General features: G+C 44.9%; 1 protein-coding gene and 1 non-coding gene across 2 annotated transcripts in view; both read right to left on the bottom strand.

The window, feature by feature from the left end:
- CPN1 (carboxypeptidase N subunit 1) overlaps nt 1-17,219 on the bottom strand; it is a 91,109-nt gene that overhangs the window by 7,340 nt on the left and 66,550 nt on the right. The window contains exons 5-7 of the mRNA XM_038744035.1: nt 8,129-8,240; nt 4,303-4,442; nt 2,674-2,773 (exon numbers count right to left, since the gene is read on the bottom strand). Coding sequence (XP_038599963.1) covers nt 2,674-2,773; nt 4,303-4,442; nt 8,129-8,240 — 352 coding nt within the window. The remainder of the gene's footprint in view (nt 1-2,673; nt 2,774-4,302; nt 4,443-8,128; nt 8,241-17,219) is intronic.
- On the bottom strand, nt 13,844-13,981 carry LOC119926210. Its single transcript, XR_005450105.1, has one exon. It is a non-coding gene; the product is annotated as a small nucleolar RNA SNORA7 (small nucleolar RNA).

Consider the following 17,219-nt stretch of genomic DNA (forward strand, 5'->3'; position numbering starts at 1 on the left):
CGACACCCCAACTCCGAATAAAGGAGCATGCTCTTGGCGAGTTTAAAGGTATTTATTGAGCATGTAATGTGTGCAGAGCACTGTACTAAGTGCTTAGGAGAGGACAATGCAATAAAGTAGGTAGGCACGATCCCTGCCCGCAAGGAGCTTGCAAGCTAGTGGAGGAGTCCTCCAATCTTGATTAGAGATTTCAAGACTGAGGTTCTGGAAATGGGAGAATGAATGAAAACACAATTTAGGCCAAGCTGGAGAGATCTCCCATCTTCTGAAACCTCGCACCAATCTGGGAAGACATCAGGGAAGAATTGGAGAAGCGGCGTGGCTCAGTGGAAAGAGCCTGGGCTTTGGAGTCAGAGGTCATGGGTTCAAATCCCAGCTCTGCCACTTGTCAGCTGTGTGACTTTGGGCAAGTCACTTCACATCTCTGGGCCTCAGTGACCTCATCTGTCAAATGGGGATTAAGACTGTGAGCCCCCGGTGGGACAACCTGATCACCTTGTAATCTCCCCAGTACTTAGAGCAGTGCTTTGCACATACTAAGCGCTTAATAAATGCCATTATTATTATTATTATTATTATTATTATTATTATCCACTGCTATTCCTCACTGCAAACAAGGGTACCTATATCCTTCCTGTCCATCTTAATCAGTTTCACCGCAGGCCCTGGCCTGGCTCTCTCCAAACAGAGGCAGCAGAAAGCCCAAAATGAGTTAGAAAACCTTCTTCTCTCCTCCATCTTTTTTTTTAAAAAATAATGGTATTTGTCAAGCACTTACTACGTGGCAGGCGCTGGACTAAACCCCGGGGTAGAAACAAGCTCATCAGTCCGTGTCCCACATGGGGCTCGCGGTCTTAATCTCCATTTCCAAATGAGGGAACTGAGACACAGAGAAGTTCAGTGACTTGCCCAAGGTCACACAGCAGACAGGTAGCAGAGCTGGGATTAGAACCCAAGTCTTCCGATTCCCAGGCCTGGGCTCTTTCCATCAGACCACACTGCTTCTCCCCAAGGCCCTCATCAGTCCCCGAGGGGATTATCTCCACCTACCCGGTGCCTCTGGACTCAGCATCACCAGAGGAGTTTTAATCTGAAAACCGCAGAGTGGGGAATAAAAAAGGCATTGGCTAGTCATGAAATCTAGCTCTAGGCCCATCTTGTCACAGCAGTAAATGCCTAGTATCTCTGTCTCCCTCCCCTCACAACCCCATCTTACAACTGGACTCCTCCGGGGAGCAAAGTCGTGGGGGAAGAGCAGAGAATGTGAGAGCCATCTATTGATCAATCAGTGCTCTTTATTGAGCACTTACTGCGGGCAGAGCACTGTACAAGAATTGCCCGACACAGCCCCTGACCACAAGAAGCTTAGAGTCCAGAAGACTGGGAGCTACTGAGCATCAGCGTGGCCTAGTGAAAATAGTACAAAAATAATAATGATATTTGTTAAGCACTATGCTGCCAGGCACAGTAATAATAATAATGATGGTGGCATTTATTAAGTGCTCACTATGTGCAAAGCACTGTTGAGGTTACAAGGGGATCAGATTGTCCCACGGGGGCTCACAGTCTTAATCCCCATTTTACAGATGAGGTAACTGAGGCACAGAGAAGTGAAGTGATTTGCCCAAAGTCACACAGCTGACAACAGGCGGACCGGGATTTGAACCCACTCCAAAGCCCGTGCTCTTTCCACTTTGCCATGCCGCTTCTCTAAGCACTGGGGTGGATACAAGAAAATCGGGTTGGACACAGGCCCTGTTAATTCCCCATTTAACAGATGAAGGAACTGAGGCACAGACAAGGGAAGTGACTTGCCCAAGGTCACACAGCAGACAAGTGGCAGAGCCGGGATTCAAACCCATGACCTTCTGACTCGCAGGCCTGAGTTCTCTCCACTCCACCATCCTACTTCTCCAAGGGAATGGGAGTCAGAGGACCTGGTTTCTAATCCCGGCTCTGCCAATTGCTTGCTGTGTCACCTTGGGTAAGTCACTTCACTCCTCGGTGCCTCAGTTTCCTCAACTGCAAAATGGGAGTTAAATCCTATTCCCTCCTACTTAGTGAGCCCCATCTTTTAGACTGTGAGCCCACTGTTGGGTAGGGACCGTCTCTATATGTTGCCAACTTGTACTTCCCAAGCGCTTAGTACAGTGCTCTGCACACAGTAAGCGCTCAATAAATACGATTGATGATGATGATGTGGGACAGGGACGTTGTCCAACCTAATAAACTTGTGACTACCCCTGTGCTTAGAGCAGCGCTTGGCACATAGTTCACGCCATAAAGCAAACAAGCAGCGTGGCTCAGTGGAAAGAGCCCGGGCTTTGGAGTCAGAGGCCATGGGTTCGAATCCCGGCTCCGCCACATGTCTGCTGTGTGACCTTGGGCGAGTCACTTAACTTCTCGGAGCCTCAGTTACCTCATCTGCAAAATGGGGATGAAGACTGTGAGCCCCACGTGGGACAACCCAATCGCCTTGTATCCCCCCCAGAGCTTAGAACAGGGCTTTGCACATAGTTAGCACTTAACAAATGCCATTATTAAATAAATAAATTAATAAATTTAATTAATTAATTTAATTAATTGCTTAATAAATGCTATTATTATTATTATTTATTATTTTTTTTTTTTTTTAAGGAAGATGCTGTCCCACCTGGGGCCGGGGCCACCCACCTGAAGTGACGTCATGGTTGATCCCGCTGACAGAGATGATGGCTCCGGGGAGGCCGTTGTTGTTCTCATCCCGCACCATTCCCTTGATGCCCTGGTGAACCTAACGGAGAGGTTGGCCGTGGGAGGAAAAATCAGCCGCTTGGCGCATCGCTTGCTCCGGGCATCCCTGCGGGGGACGAGGCTTGGGGCTAGGGTCCAAGGGATCACCGTCCCAGGGGACTGTGAGCTCCAGACAGCCTTCCCATCTAGACCGTGAGCTCCTTATGAGCAGGGAATGTGTCCCCCAACTCTGTGGTACTCTCCCCAGCCCTTAGTACAGTGCTCTGCACATAGTAAGTACTCAATAAATGTGACTGAATGAGTGAATGAACCGTGTTGCATTGTAATAATACATAATAATAATGATGGTATTTGTAAATAATAATAATAATAATAATAATAATGGCATTTATTAAGCGCTTACTATGTGCAAGGCACTGTTCTAAGTGCTGGGGGGATACAAGGTGATCAGGTTGTCCCATGTAGGGCTCACAATCTTCATCCCCATTTTACAGGTAAGGGAAGTGAGGCCCAGAGAAGTTAAGTGACTTGCCCAAAGTCACAGAGCTGACGAGTGGCAGAGCCAGGATTCGAACCCACGGCCTCTGGCTCCAAAGTCCGTGCTCTCTCCACTGAGCCACGCTGCTTCTCATCAGGCGCTGTACTAAGCGCTGGGGTGGATACAAGCAGGTAGGGTTGGACACAGTCCCTGTCCCACGTGGGGCTCACGGGCTCAATCCCCGTTTTACAGATGAGGGAACCGAGGCACAGAGAAGTGAAGTGACTTGCCCAGGGTCACACAGCAGACATGTGGGCAGAGCCGGGACTAGAACCCATGACCTTCTTACTCCCAGGCCCATGCTCTATCCATTATGCAAAGCTGCTTCAATTTTGGGCCTCAATTTTCTCATCAGAGAAAAGTAGATGAAATACCTGTTCTCTCTTCTACTTAAATTGTGAGCCCTGGGTGGGACAGGTACTGTGCCTCACCTGATTATGTTGTATCTACCCCAGCATTCAATAATAATAATAATTGTCATATTTGTTAAGCATTTATTGTGTCTCAAGTACTATACTAAGTCCTGGGGTTGATGCAATGTGAATGGACCTGACACAGTCCCCGTCCCATGTGGGACTCACAGTTTAAGAGGGAGGAAGGGAGGAAGAACAGGAATTTTATCTCCATTTGACAGATGAGGTAACTGAGGCACAGAGAAGTGAAGTGACTTGCCTAAAGTCACACAGGCAAGCAATTGGCAGAGGTGGGATTAGAACCCATGTCCTCTGATTCCCAGGCCTGTGCTCCATCCACTGGGGCCACGCTGTTCTTTTTCCTACTTAGATTGTAAGTCCCATGTGGGACCCGATTATCTTGTAGCTACCCCACTGCTTAGAACAGTGTTTGGCAAATCGTAAGCGCTTAACAAACACCACTATTATTATTGTTATCGTTATAATAATAATTATTACGGTTGGGGGTGGCCAGAACAGCCCCAGATTGTTGGCAATTTGGAGCCCCCCTTCTCCTTGGCCAGTGTAACAGGGGCTTTGCCTGGCTGGGTTAGGCCAGAGATGACCTAGCCCATTTACCTCCTCCAGGAAGGAGATCAGTGCTTCACGATTCGCCAGCCACTCTCCCTGCAGCTCTTCTCGGCGTGGAAACTTGTTGCAACTGAGTTCCAGGGTGATATCAAAGCAGTTGGTGTACAGATAATTAAAGTCCTGCATTCCTGAAGGAGAGAGAGAAGGCAGTGTGGATGGGCGCATTCAGGGGCCCAACTAGAATCCTTTTACTTCCCAACACCTTCCTCCCTACCTCCCATTCCCCAGCCAGCTTCTCCTCCACCAAACGTATCTTTTCCCTCCTTCCTGTCTCCCTCTCTTCAGGGTCGTTTTCCAGCGGTTTACTTTTCCCTTTCTTCTGCACCTTTTTTCTTCAAACACACTTAGAAACTCTCCTCTCTGCTTCGGCTTATCATTCCCAGCGGCCAGGAACACCAGTTTCTGGTTCCGTACTCCACAGGCTCATTTTTGATTCGTAGCAACCAGCATAGTTCTTTTTAATGGTATGTGTTAAGGACTTATTATGTGCTTGATGCTGTAGCACCTGTATATATGTATATATGTTTGTACATATTTATTACCCTATTTATTTATTTATTTATTTTACTTGCACATATCTATTCTATTTATTTTATTTTGTTAGTATGTTTGGTTTGGTTTTCTGTCTCCCCCTTTTAGACTGTGAGCCCACTGTTGGGTAGGGACTGTCTCTATGTGATGCCAATTTGTACTTCCCAAGCGCTTAGTACAGTGCTCTGCACGTAGTAAGCGCTCAATAAATACGATTGATGATGATAATAATAATAATAATAATGGCACTTATTAAGCGCTTACTATGTGCAAAGCACTGTTCTAAGCGCTGGGGAGGTTACAAGGTGATCAGGTTGTCCCACGTGGGGCTCACAGTCTTAATCCCCATTTTACAGATGAGGTAACTGAGGCCTTCCCAGACTGAGCCCCCCCATTCCTCTCCCCCTCCCATCCCTGCCACCCTACCTCTTTCCCCTCCCCACAGCACCTGTATATGTGTTTGTACAGATTTATTACTCTGTTTTACTTGTACATATTTACTATTCTATTTATTTTATTTTGTTAATATGCTTTGTTTTGTTGTCTTTCTCCCCCTTCTAGACTTTGAGCCTGCTGTTGGGTAAGGACCATCTGCATATATTGCCAAATTGTACTTCCCAAGCGCTTAGTACAGTGCTCTGCACACAGTAAGCGCTCAATAAATACGACTGAATGAATGAGGCCCAGAAAAGTGAAGTGACTTGCCCAAAGCCACACAGCTTACAATTGGCAGAGCTGGGATTTGAACCCATGACCTCTGACTCCAAAGCCCGTGCTTTGTATCTTGTATATATACAAGATAATCAGGCTGGACACAGTCCCTGCTCCACATGGGGCTCACTGTCTTAATCCCCATTTTACAGATGAGGTAACTGAGGCACATGAAGTTAAGTGACTAGCTCAAGGTCACACAGCAGACATTTTGTGGAGCAGGCATTTGAACCCAAGTCTTTCTGAGCCCCAGGCCCGTGGTCTATCCCCTAGGCCACGCCATGAAAGAGGGATATTATAATTAATAACAATAATGATAAGGTATTTGTTAAGCACTTACTAGATGCAATGCACTGTACTAAGCACTGGGGTTGATACAATCAAATCGGATTGGACATAGTCCCTGTCCCACGTGGGGCTCACAGTTTCAAATCCCCATTTTACAGATGAGGGAACTGAGGTCAAGAGAAGTGAAGTGATTTGACCGGGGTCACATAGTAGACAAGTGGCGGAGCAGGGATAAGAACCCATGACCTTCTGGCTTCTAGAACAATGCTCTATCCACTACGCCATGCTGTTTCTCTAAGAAGCAGCATATGAGATATGAGAAGCAGCGTGGCCTAGTGAATAGGGCATGGGCTTGGGTTCTAATCCCAGATCCACCACTTGTCTGCTGTGTGACCTTGGTTAAGTCACTTCACTTCTCTGGGCCTCCGTTATCTCACCTGCAAAATGGGGATTAATACCGTGAGCCCCACGTGGAGCGTGGACTGTATCCAAACTTATTGGCTTGTATCTACCCCAGCACTTAGTACGGTGACTGGGTAGGGACTGTCTCTATATGTTGCCAATTTGTACTTCCCAAGCGCTTAGTACAGTGCTCTGCACATAGTAAACACTCAATAAATACGATAGATGATGATGATGATGACTGGCACCTAGTAAATGCTTAACGAATACCGTTAAAAAATCAAATTCATTCATTCATTCAATCGTATTTATTGAGCGCTTACTGTGTGCAGAGCACTGTACTAAGCGCTTGGGAAGTACAAGTTGGCAACGTATAGAAATGGTCCCTACCCAACAGCGGGCTCACAGTCTAGAAGGGGGAGACACAGCACCTGTATATATGTATATATGTTTGTACATATTTATTACTCTATTTATTTATTTATTTGTACATATCTATTCTATTTATTTTATTTTGTTAGTATGTTGGTTTTGTTCTCTGTCTCCCCCTTTTAGACTGTGAGCCCACTGTTGGGTAGGGACTGTCTCTTTATGTTGCCAACTTGTACTTCCCAAGCGCTTAGAACAGTGCTCTGCACACAGTAAGCGCTCAATAAATACGATTGATTGATTGATTGATTGAGACAGACAACAAAACAAAACATATTAACAAAATAAAATAAATAGAATAAATATGTACAAATAAAATAGAGTAATAAATGCGTACAAACATATATTCATATATACAGGTATATATGTATAAATAAATAAATAGGATGTCTGAGCCACAGGTGTCAGAATGCTTTGGGATCTACATTTTCCAGCCTGGACATGGAAGTCCAAGCTCTTAAATGAAGGAAGAGCAACTGGGGACGGTACAAAGTAAACTACCAGTTTGGCCAGGATTCTCCCAACAGTAGGGCCTTTGTATAGGTTTCTAAGATCAACATCAATCATATTTATTGAGCGCTTACTATGTGCAGAGCACTGTACTAAGCGCTTCTAAGATTGTTCAGATCAGGCTACAAAACTCGGAGATTGTCTCAGCCAACGTAGGGTGTTCAGTCAGCCTGCTGCCGGGAGCACATTCAGCTTCCCCAGCAAAAGGAGACATCAACCAGACGTCTTCTCTCGCATCACAGGAAAATGAGTTATTTGTAGAAATTTCAGGGAACACAGTGACCTCAACAAAGTGCCCCAACTGACTTTAAACAATCAAAGCACCGTCGTAGAAGGCGTTGCGTGGCTGAGCATGAAGAGAAAATCAACTTCTCCATTAAGATTACAGCATGGCCTCGTGGATAGAGCAGGGGCTTGGGAGTCTGAAGGACCTGGGTTCCAATCCTGACTCCACCATTAGTCTGCTGTGTGATCTTGGGCAATTACTTCACTTCTCTGTGCATCTGTTACCTATCTGTAAAAATGGGGATTAATGCTGTGAGCCCCAGGTGGGATATGGACTGTGTCCAACCTGAATGGCTTGGATCTACCCCAGAGCTTAGTACAAGGCCTGGCACACAGTAAGTGCTTAACAAATGCCATTTCAAAAAAAATTTGTTAGCTCCTTGAGGGCAGGGACCACTTCTACAGCTTTTTTTGCATACTCCCAAGTACTTAGTACAGTGCGCCGTGCTCAATAAATCCCGATGCTCCTCTTCCCCTTCCTCAGAGACCCCTCACCGCTGGGCTTGCCGACCCCTCACCACAGTTCAGCTCTTCCCTCTCCCTCCACCCCTCTGGACAGCGCTTCAGGAAGAGGAATATGGGAAAGAGCTCGGCAAGAGAATTGAGGCCCGTCTCTCTATCTCCGGTCAGTCTTTGACGTTCCCTGAAATCCCCTTACCCTTGCTGAGGGAATACCAGGAAGCTCCATTGGTGATGCCTTCTGGAAAGAAATCACCACAGTTCCAGCCCTGGTGCATCCATCCATGTGCATAGGAATAGGTTTTGGCTAGCTGAAAGGAGAACAGCAGACATGGTAGACCCAAAAGAGACAGTATATGCTGTGTGCCATCTTTCCGGCTGGCCACTGCCAAACGATCCTCTGAAAATGTGTGGAAATCCAAGGAAGGTCTCCTGCTGCTGTTCTTGACTGGTAAGGACTTGCCTCAGACCTAGAAGGCCCTCCCTCTTCCTAAATGACATACAATGACTCTCCCCACCTTCAAAGTAGCATGGCTCAGTGGAAAGAGCCCGGGCTTTGGAGTCAGAGATCATGGGTTCAAATCCCGGCTCTGCCACTTGTCAGCTGTGTGACTTTGGGCAAGTCACTTCACTTCTCTGGGCCTCAGTTACCTCATCTGTAAAAATGGGGATTAAGACTGTGAGCACCCCATGGGACAACCTGATCACCTTGTATCTACCCCAGCGCTTAGAACAGTGCTTTGCACATAGTAAACGCTTAACAAATGCCATTATTATTATTATTATTATTGAAAGCACATTTCACCCAAGCTCCCACTCTCTTCTGTGTCAACCTGACTGGTTCCCTTTATTCAATCAATCAATCAATCAATCAATCACATTTATTGAGCACTTACTGTGTGCAGAGCACTGTACTAAGCGCTTGGGAAGTACAAGTTGGCAACATATAGAGACAGTCCCTACCCAACAGTGGGCTCACAGTCTCATCCCTCTCCCAGCCCCACAACACTTACATATATATCTGTAATTTATTTACTGATGTTAACATCTGTCTCCTCCTCTAGCCTGTAAGCTTGTTGTGAGCAGGGATTAATTTATATTATTATAAATTATTACATTATTATGTTATTATATTATATTGTTATATTATATAGAGAAGCAGCATGGATCAGTGGAAAGAGCCCAGGCTTTGGAGTCAGTGGTCATGGGTTCAAATACCAGCTCCGCCAATTGACAGCTGTGGGACTTTGGGCAAGTCACTTAACTTCTCTGTTCCTCAGGTACCTCATCTGTAAAATGGGGATTAAAATTGTGAGCCCCACATGGGACAACCTGATCACTTTGTATGCTCCCCAGTGCTTAGAACAGTGCTTTGCACATAGTAAGCGCTTAACAAATACAAAAAATATTATTATTATTATTAGTAAGCACTTGATAAGTACGATGGAATGAATGACTTTGTACATTGATGATGGTGAGGATGATGATAATGAGGGTGGGGGTCAACTCTGAGCAGGACTACTTTGTTCCCACTTTCAGCTGAAATCACAAGTGTAACCCCTGCTGTCCCCCACACTCATAATGTACTCGCAGACACAACTTTCCAAGCCTAAAGAACAAGTGGTAAAGACGGAAAGAGATAAAAGGCAAGATACCAAGAAGGCTCATTTTCAATCGATCAATCAGTGGTATTTATTGAGCACGTACTGTGAGCAGAGCCCTGTACTAAGCGCTTGGGAAACTACAGTACAATAGAGTTGGTAGTCACGATCCCTGACCTCGACAAGCTTACAGTCTACGGAACTGTACTTCTGGGAAGAGCCATTTTTTTAGCGGATTTGAGGAGGGAGGGCAGTCCAGGCCAGAGGTAGGATGTGGGCCAGGGCTCAGGGATATGTCTACCAGCTCTGTTGTACCGTACTCTCCCAAGTGCTTACTACAGTGCTCTGCATATAGTAAGTGCTCAATAAATACTATTGATTAACAGACATCTATAATTTATATTAATGTTTTCCTTCCCCTCTAGACGGTAAGCTCCTTGGGGCCAGGGAACATGTCTGCCAACTCTGTTGTTCTGTACTCTCCCAAGTGCTTAGTACAGCATTCTGCACATAGTAAGCACTCAATAAATACCATTGATGATTCCCTGAAAGACTGTGAGCTCGTTGTGGGCAGGGACTGTGTCTGCTACTTCTGTCATACTCTCAAGTGCTTAGTGCACATAGTAAGTGCTCAATAATTATCATTGATGAGGATGATCTCTAGACTCTAAACTTGTCTTTAGACTGCAAGCTCATCATGGGCAGGAAATGTGTCTGTTTATTGTTGTACTGTACTCTCCCAAGCACTTACTACAGTGCTCCACACACAGTAAGAACTCAATAAATATGATTGAATGAATGAATAATTGTTTCCTATCAAGTCCATACGCTAAACTTTCCCCAGGATCGATTGAAGATAAGATGTCTGGTATTTGAATTAAGGTTTTGTCATTTCCACAATCCATGCCCAACTGCATACATGCCAAATGTTAATTAGTCACTAAGGGTCTTCTTAGTACTCCTAAAAGCCCCAACAACGCCCCCCAAATCGACCCTATAATCTCTCCATTTTACAAACACCATCCGAGCTCTGGAAACAAAATTAAATTTTTGTTAAATTAAATTAATTAAATTTTATTAAATTAAATTTTAATTAAATTAAAATAATTTCAACGGAAGGATAAAATGCAGATACCCCAGAAACATGCCAAGGGATCTATTTATTTTCAGTTTCAAGACAAGGAACTGCAGAGAAGTGAAATGACTTGCCCAAGGTCACCCAGATGACAAGTGGCGGAGCCAGGATTAGAACCTAGGTCCTTTTCCCTGCCAGGCCCCGTGTTCTATCCATTAGGCCATATTACTTCTCAGACAACAGAAATTAATGGTTTGTGTTAAGTTCTTACCGAACGTCAGGCACTATACTAAGCAGCGGGGTAGATACAAGCTACTCGGGTAGTCCCACATGGGGCTAGCAGTTTTAATCCCCATTTTAGAGATAAAGGAACTGAGGCAGACAAGTAAAGTGGCTTGCCCAAGGTCTCTCTCTCACACACACACACATACAGACACACACACAGCAGACAATTGGTGGAACCAGGATAAGAATGTAGGTCCTTGTTCTCTGTCTCCCCCTTCTAGACTGTGAGCCCACTGTTGGGTAGGGACTGTCTCTATATGTTGCCATCTTGGACTTCCCAAGTGCTTAGTACAGTGCTCTGCACACAGTAAGCGCTCAATAAATACGATTGATTGATTGATTGATTGATTGACTCTTAGGCCCATCCTCCTTCTCTTAGGCGGTGCTCCTTCAATAAATACCACACTGATGGATCGTTACAGAATAATCCCATCAGGCCCCATCCCTGGATCACACAGGGATCGCAGTCCAAGAGAGAGAGAGGGAGGACAGGGTTCTGACCTCCATTTTGATTCCATCCACAGTTCCCTGGAACCCAGGGGCCCACTGGTTTCACCTAAAGGGATACTACCTCTTCACTTTAATAATTCATAACAACACTTGTGGTGAGAAGCCGTGTGGCTTAATGGAAAGAGCTGGGCTTGGGAGTCAGAGGTTGTAGGTTCTAATCATGGCTCCTCCACTTGTCAGCTGTGTGACTTTGGGTGAGTCACTTAGCTTCTCTGTGCCTCAGTTACCTCATCTGTAAAATGGGGATTAAGACTGTGACCCCATGTGGGATAACCTGCTGACCTTGTATCTACCCCAGCACTTAGAACAGGGCTTGGCACATAGTAAGGGCTTAACAAATACCATTATTATTATTATTATTATTTATTAAGCCCTCGGCCTTCCCTGACTAAGCCCACCTTTCCTCTTCTCCAGCTCCCTTCTGAGTCACCCTGACTTGCTCCTTTTATTCATCCCCACTCCCAACCCTATGTCCTCACCTGTAATTTACTTATTTCTATTAATGTCTGACTCCCCCTTCTAGACTGTAAGCTTGCTGTAGGCAGGGAATGGGTCCATTCTATCGTTGCATTCTCCCAAGCACTCAATAAATACAGTGCTGTCCAATCAATCAATCAATCATAATTATCGAGCGCTTACTGTGTGCAGAGCACTGTATTAAGCACTTGGGAAGTACGTTACAAGTCCACACAATAAGCGCTCCATAAATACAGCTGACTGACTACTAAGCACTGGAGTAGATACAAGGTGATTGGGTTGGACATAGTCAGTGTCCATACACACATAGTGAGTGCTTAACCAATATCATCATCGTTATTATTATTATTAGACTGTAAACTCGTTGTGGGCAGCGATTATCACTGTTTATTGTTGTGCTGCACTTTCCCAAGTGCTTAGTACAGTGTCCTGCACATAGTCAGTGCTCAATAAATATGACTGAATGAATGATTGAATGAATGAGTGAACCAAATCAGTCTGCTCATTTCACAGCAATATGCTTCACTGTGGAAGGACAATAAAGGAAAGTATTTAGCTTGTATCTACTTCAGCACTTAGTACAATGCCTGGCACATAGTAAGTGTTCAACAAATACCATAATAAAAACCCAACAAAAAGCAAAAAGGAAGGTGAGAGAAGTGAAAGAAAAGAAAAAGACAAAGAGAAAGAAAAGAGTCGAAAGAAAGTATGATGTAACCCTTGCCCACATCCTCTGGCTTCTGGCCTCTGGCCTGGAAGCAGTGTGGTCTAATGGCTAGAGCACATGTTCCTGGGAGTCAGAAGATCCTAGGTTCTAATCCCGGCTCTGCCACACGTCTGCTGGTGACCTTGGGGAAATAACTCAACTTCTCTGGGCCTTAGCTCATCTGTAAAATGCAAAATGGGGGTTAAGACTGTGAGCCCCATGTGGGACAGGGACTGTGTCCAACCTGATTAGCTTGTATCTACCCCAGGGCTTAGTACAGTGCCTGGCACATATTGAGCACTCAATAAATATAAACTTAATTCCTCACCTTCCCTCCCAAACCCTCTTCTCCCCTGGCTTTCCCATCACTGTTGACAACACCACCATTTTCCCTGGCTCAGAAGCCTCAACCTTGGTATTATCCTTGGCTCCTTTCTTTCCTTCAACCTGCATATTCAATCCATCGCCAGATCCTGCCAGAGCCACTTGGACATCTCCAGAATCCGCTCCTTCCTCGTCATCTAAACTGCTGTCATGTTGATACAAGCATTTGTCACATCTCATCTCAAATGCTACATCAGCCTCCTCGCTGACTTCCCTGCCTCCAGTCTCTTCCCCATTTCAGTTCATACATCACTCTACTGCCCCTATCATTTCTCTAGAAAAACCATTCCATATATCTCCCCACTCTTCGAAAACTTCCAATGGTTGTTGACCCATCCATCTCCACAACAAGCGTTTCTGCTGGGTCGTCACCATCCCGTTTAGTACCTTAAATAACTTCAGTCGACTCTCTTCCCGCTAGCTGACCTTGCTCCTCTCCATCATCATCATCATCAATCGTATTTATTGAGCGCTTACTATGTGCAGAGCACTGTACTAAGCGCTTGGGAAGTACAAATTGGCAACATATAGAGACAGTCCCTACCCAACAGTGGGCTCACAGTCTAAAAAGTGGGCTCACAGTCTAAAACCCACTGCAACCCAGCCCGCCCACTTCACTCCTCTAGCACCCACATCCTCCCTCCTGTCTTGTCTTGTCTTACGCCTTCGAGTCATTTTCGACCCACAGCGACTCCAAGGACACATCTCCCCCAGAAAGCCCCACCTCCATCTGCAATCATTCTGGTTATGTATCCATAGAGTTTTCTTGGTAAAAATACGGAAGTGGTTTACCGTTGCCTCCTTCCACGCAGTAAACTTGAGTCCCCGCCCTCGATTCTCTCCCGTGCCGCTGCTGTGCGATACAGGTGAGTTTTGACTTGTAACAGATTGCCTTCCACTCGCTAGCCACTGCCCAAACTAGGAATGGAATGGATATGCCTTTGCTTGACTCTCCCTCCCATAGCCGAGACTCGTAGAGTACTGGTAACTCTCCAGGCAGGATCCCGGGAGGGATTTTCTCCCTACTTGTAATTAATTTTATCCTCAGCTAGTATCCTCCAGTATCCTCAGCTAGATTGTAAACTCCTTGAGGGGAGCAACTGTATCTGTTTTATTGTACTCTCCCAAGAGGTTAGTCCAGTAAATATTGGCTGAATGATTCAATAATATACAATTACCCTTTTCTAGGGCTATTCTGAAGATCCATATGGTAGTTTAATAATAATAATAATAATGGCGTTTATTAAGCACTTACTATGTGCCAAGCACTGTTCTAAGCGCTGGGGAGGTTACAAGGTGATCAGGTTGTCCCACGGGGGGCCTCACATTAATCTTCATTTTACAGATGAGGGAACTGAGGCCCAGAGAAGTTAAGTGACTTGCCCAAATGCACACAGCTTAGAATTGGCGGAGCCGGAATTTGAACCCATGACCTCTGACTCTAAAGCCCGTGCTCTTTCCACTGAGCCACTCTGCTTCTGTTTATTTTAATTGTTGCACTTAACATTTGTGAGACATATTGCTCAGGGGAAGAGAAGCAGCAGATGACTTCACAGGCAAATATATTAGATTGAGCACTTTTGATTACTCCAATTTGGCTACTTAATCCCTCTTTCCCTCAAACAAAAACGGAGAGCTAGCATACAGGTAATTGACCACACCACCCAAAAGAGTGATTTGAAATGCGCAGGGAACCAAAGAAGTGCGGAGATTTGTTAGATGTGAAAGCATAACCTCCAAACATGAACTTCCTTCTCCAGTGCCCTGGAACATGAGCGGAGTCCTGACAAGTATTAATTGGACATGAAAAGGGCAGAGGTACAGCAGGAGAACAGTTTTCCAATAAAATCAAAGCAGAGCTCAAAGAGGACATTTAATTCGTCCCTATTATCCTTTGCTTGAAGAATAAATTTTAATTTCCTAGCGTCTGGAGTGGCCTCTCTAGTAGAATTTGGGAGAAAACCTGACCTGTACTGGGAGTTTGAGGAAAGAGAGAGCAGAAGGGCAGATTCGGAGTTGCGTGGCCGAGTGGAAACGGCACAGGATTGGGAGTCAGGACACCTGATTTCTAATCCCAGACCTGCCACATAGATGATGTGTGACCTTGGGCAAGTCACTTAACCTCCCCGAGAGTGAGTTTCCTCATCTGTAACATGGGGATAAAATACCCATTCTCGTTCCCTCGTATTGTGAGTCCCAGATGTGACAGGGACGCCGTCCAATTTAATTGTCTTGTATCTACCTCAGAGTTTGGCACATAGTAAGTATTCAATAATAATAGTAATAATGATGATAACAAAATATTTAAGGGCTTACTATGTGCCAAACGATGTACTAAGCACTGGCGTAAGGTATGAGATAATCAGGCTCCGCATGGGGCTCACAGTCTAATTAAGAGGGAGAACAGATATTGAATCCCAGAGAAGCAGCGTGGCTCAGTGGAGAAGCAGCATAGCTCAGTGGAAAGAGCACGGGCTTTGGAGTCAGAGGTAATGGGTTCAAATCCCGGCTCTGCCAAATGTCAGCTGTGTGACTTTGGGCAAGTCACTTCACTTCTCTGGACCTCAGTTCCCTCATCTGTAAAATGGGGATTAAGACTGTGAGCCCCCCGTGGGACAACTGGATCACTTTGTAACCTCCCCAATAGTAAGCACTTAATAAATGCCATTATTATTATTATTATTATTTTGCACATGAGAGAATTGAGACACAGAGACGTTAAGCCCAAAGTCACCTAGTAGGTACATGGAAGAGCCGGAATTAGAACCCAGATCTTCTGATTCCTAGGCCCGTGCTCCTTTCTACTAGGCCACACTGATTCTAACAATGAAAACTATCATTTTTAAATGCAAAATGCATTCTCAAATACAACCGTAATTCTTTGAGATGCAGGGGTGCTGTACTCCTCCTGCGAGGAATGGGAGAGATAGGGTGTGGTTTCTGATTCTGTCGCAAGTGTAGGAAGAGGGGTTACCCTGGGGCATCCGGGAGTTCCTGGGTGGCACTCTGGTACCCCAGACTGCCTGGATCCTGCCACTTTATCAACGAGAGAAGCACCATTGCCTAGTGGATAGAGAAGGGGTCTGGAGTCAGAAGGACCTGGGTTCTAATCCTGCCTCCTCCATTTAATAATAATAATAATGATGGTATTTACTAAGCACTTACTATGTGCAAAGCAACATTTGTCTGCTGGGTGACCTTGGGCCAATCACTTCACTTCTCTGTGCCTCAGTTACCTCATCTGTCAAATGGGGATTAAATCCTCCTCCCTTCTATTATTCATTCATTCATTCATTCATTCATTCATTCATTCATTCATTCATTCAATCGTATTTATTGAGCTCTTACTGTGGGCAAAGCACTGTTCTAAGTGCTTGGGCGAGAACAGTATAACAATGGACACATTCCTGCCCAGAATGAGCTCATAGTCTAGAGGGGGAGACAGACATTAATATAAATAAATAAATAATTAAATAATCAAACAAACAAACAAACAAATAAATAAATAAATAAATAAATGAATAAATAAATAAATAACAGTATATACAGATATAAACGTAGGTGCCGTGGGGATGGGAGGGAGGAAAAATAAAGGAGCAAGTAAGGGGGGTGCAGAAGGGAGTGGGAGAAGAGGAGACGAGGGCTTAGCCGGGAAGCCTTCTTGGAGGAGATGTGCTTTCTATTAGGACTGGGAGCCCTCTGTGGGACAGGAACTGTGTCCAACCCGATGAACTTGTATCTAGCCCTGCGTTTAGAATACTGTTTGACACATAATAAGCGCTTAACAAATACCATAAAAAAGAGAGGCTTCTAACATGCTGTTTCTGGCTGATTAAGCACTTAGTATAGTGTTCTGCACATAGTAAGTGCTCAATAAATACCATTGATTGATTGAATGATTGTTCCGGGCAAAGAACATGCAGCCCAGCTGAGCACTGAGAAAGTCATTTTTGATTTTTTGATGAAACCACTGAAGAGTCTAAATACAATGATCTGGAAGAATCTCAGAATCAAATAATTAATCAATAAATGGTATTTATCGACTGCTTCTGTGTGCAGAGCACTGTGCTAAGTGCTTGGGTGAGTATAATGCAACAGAGTTGGTAGACATGTTCCCTGTAAAACACACGCATTTTAAGAGGGAAAAATATCCCCCTCTTTGCTGGATTTTTGAAATACCTATAGTTAAGGTTGACCAAGGGGCTGTGATTTTTTAGAGTTGTGAATTTCCTCCCAGAGTGCTGTAAAGAAA

The sequence above is a fragment of the Tachyglossus aculeatus genome, chromosome 3, assembly GCF_015852505.1.
Source record: "Tachyglossus aculeatus isolate mTacAcu1 chromosome 3, mTacAcu1.pri, whole genome shotgun sequence".
In the NCBI taxonomy this organism is placed as follows: domain Eukaryota; kingdom Metazoa; phylum Chordata; class Mammalia; order Monotremata; family Tachyglossidae; genus Tachyglossus; species Tachyglossus aculeatus.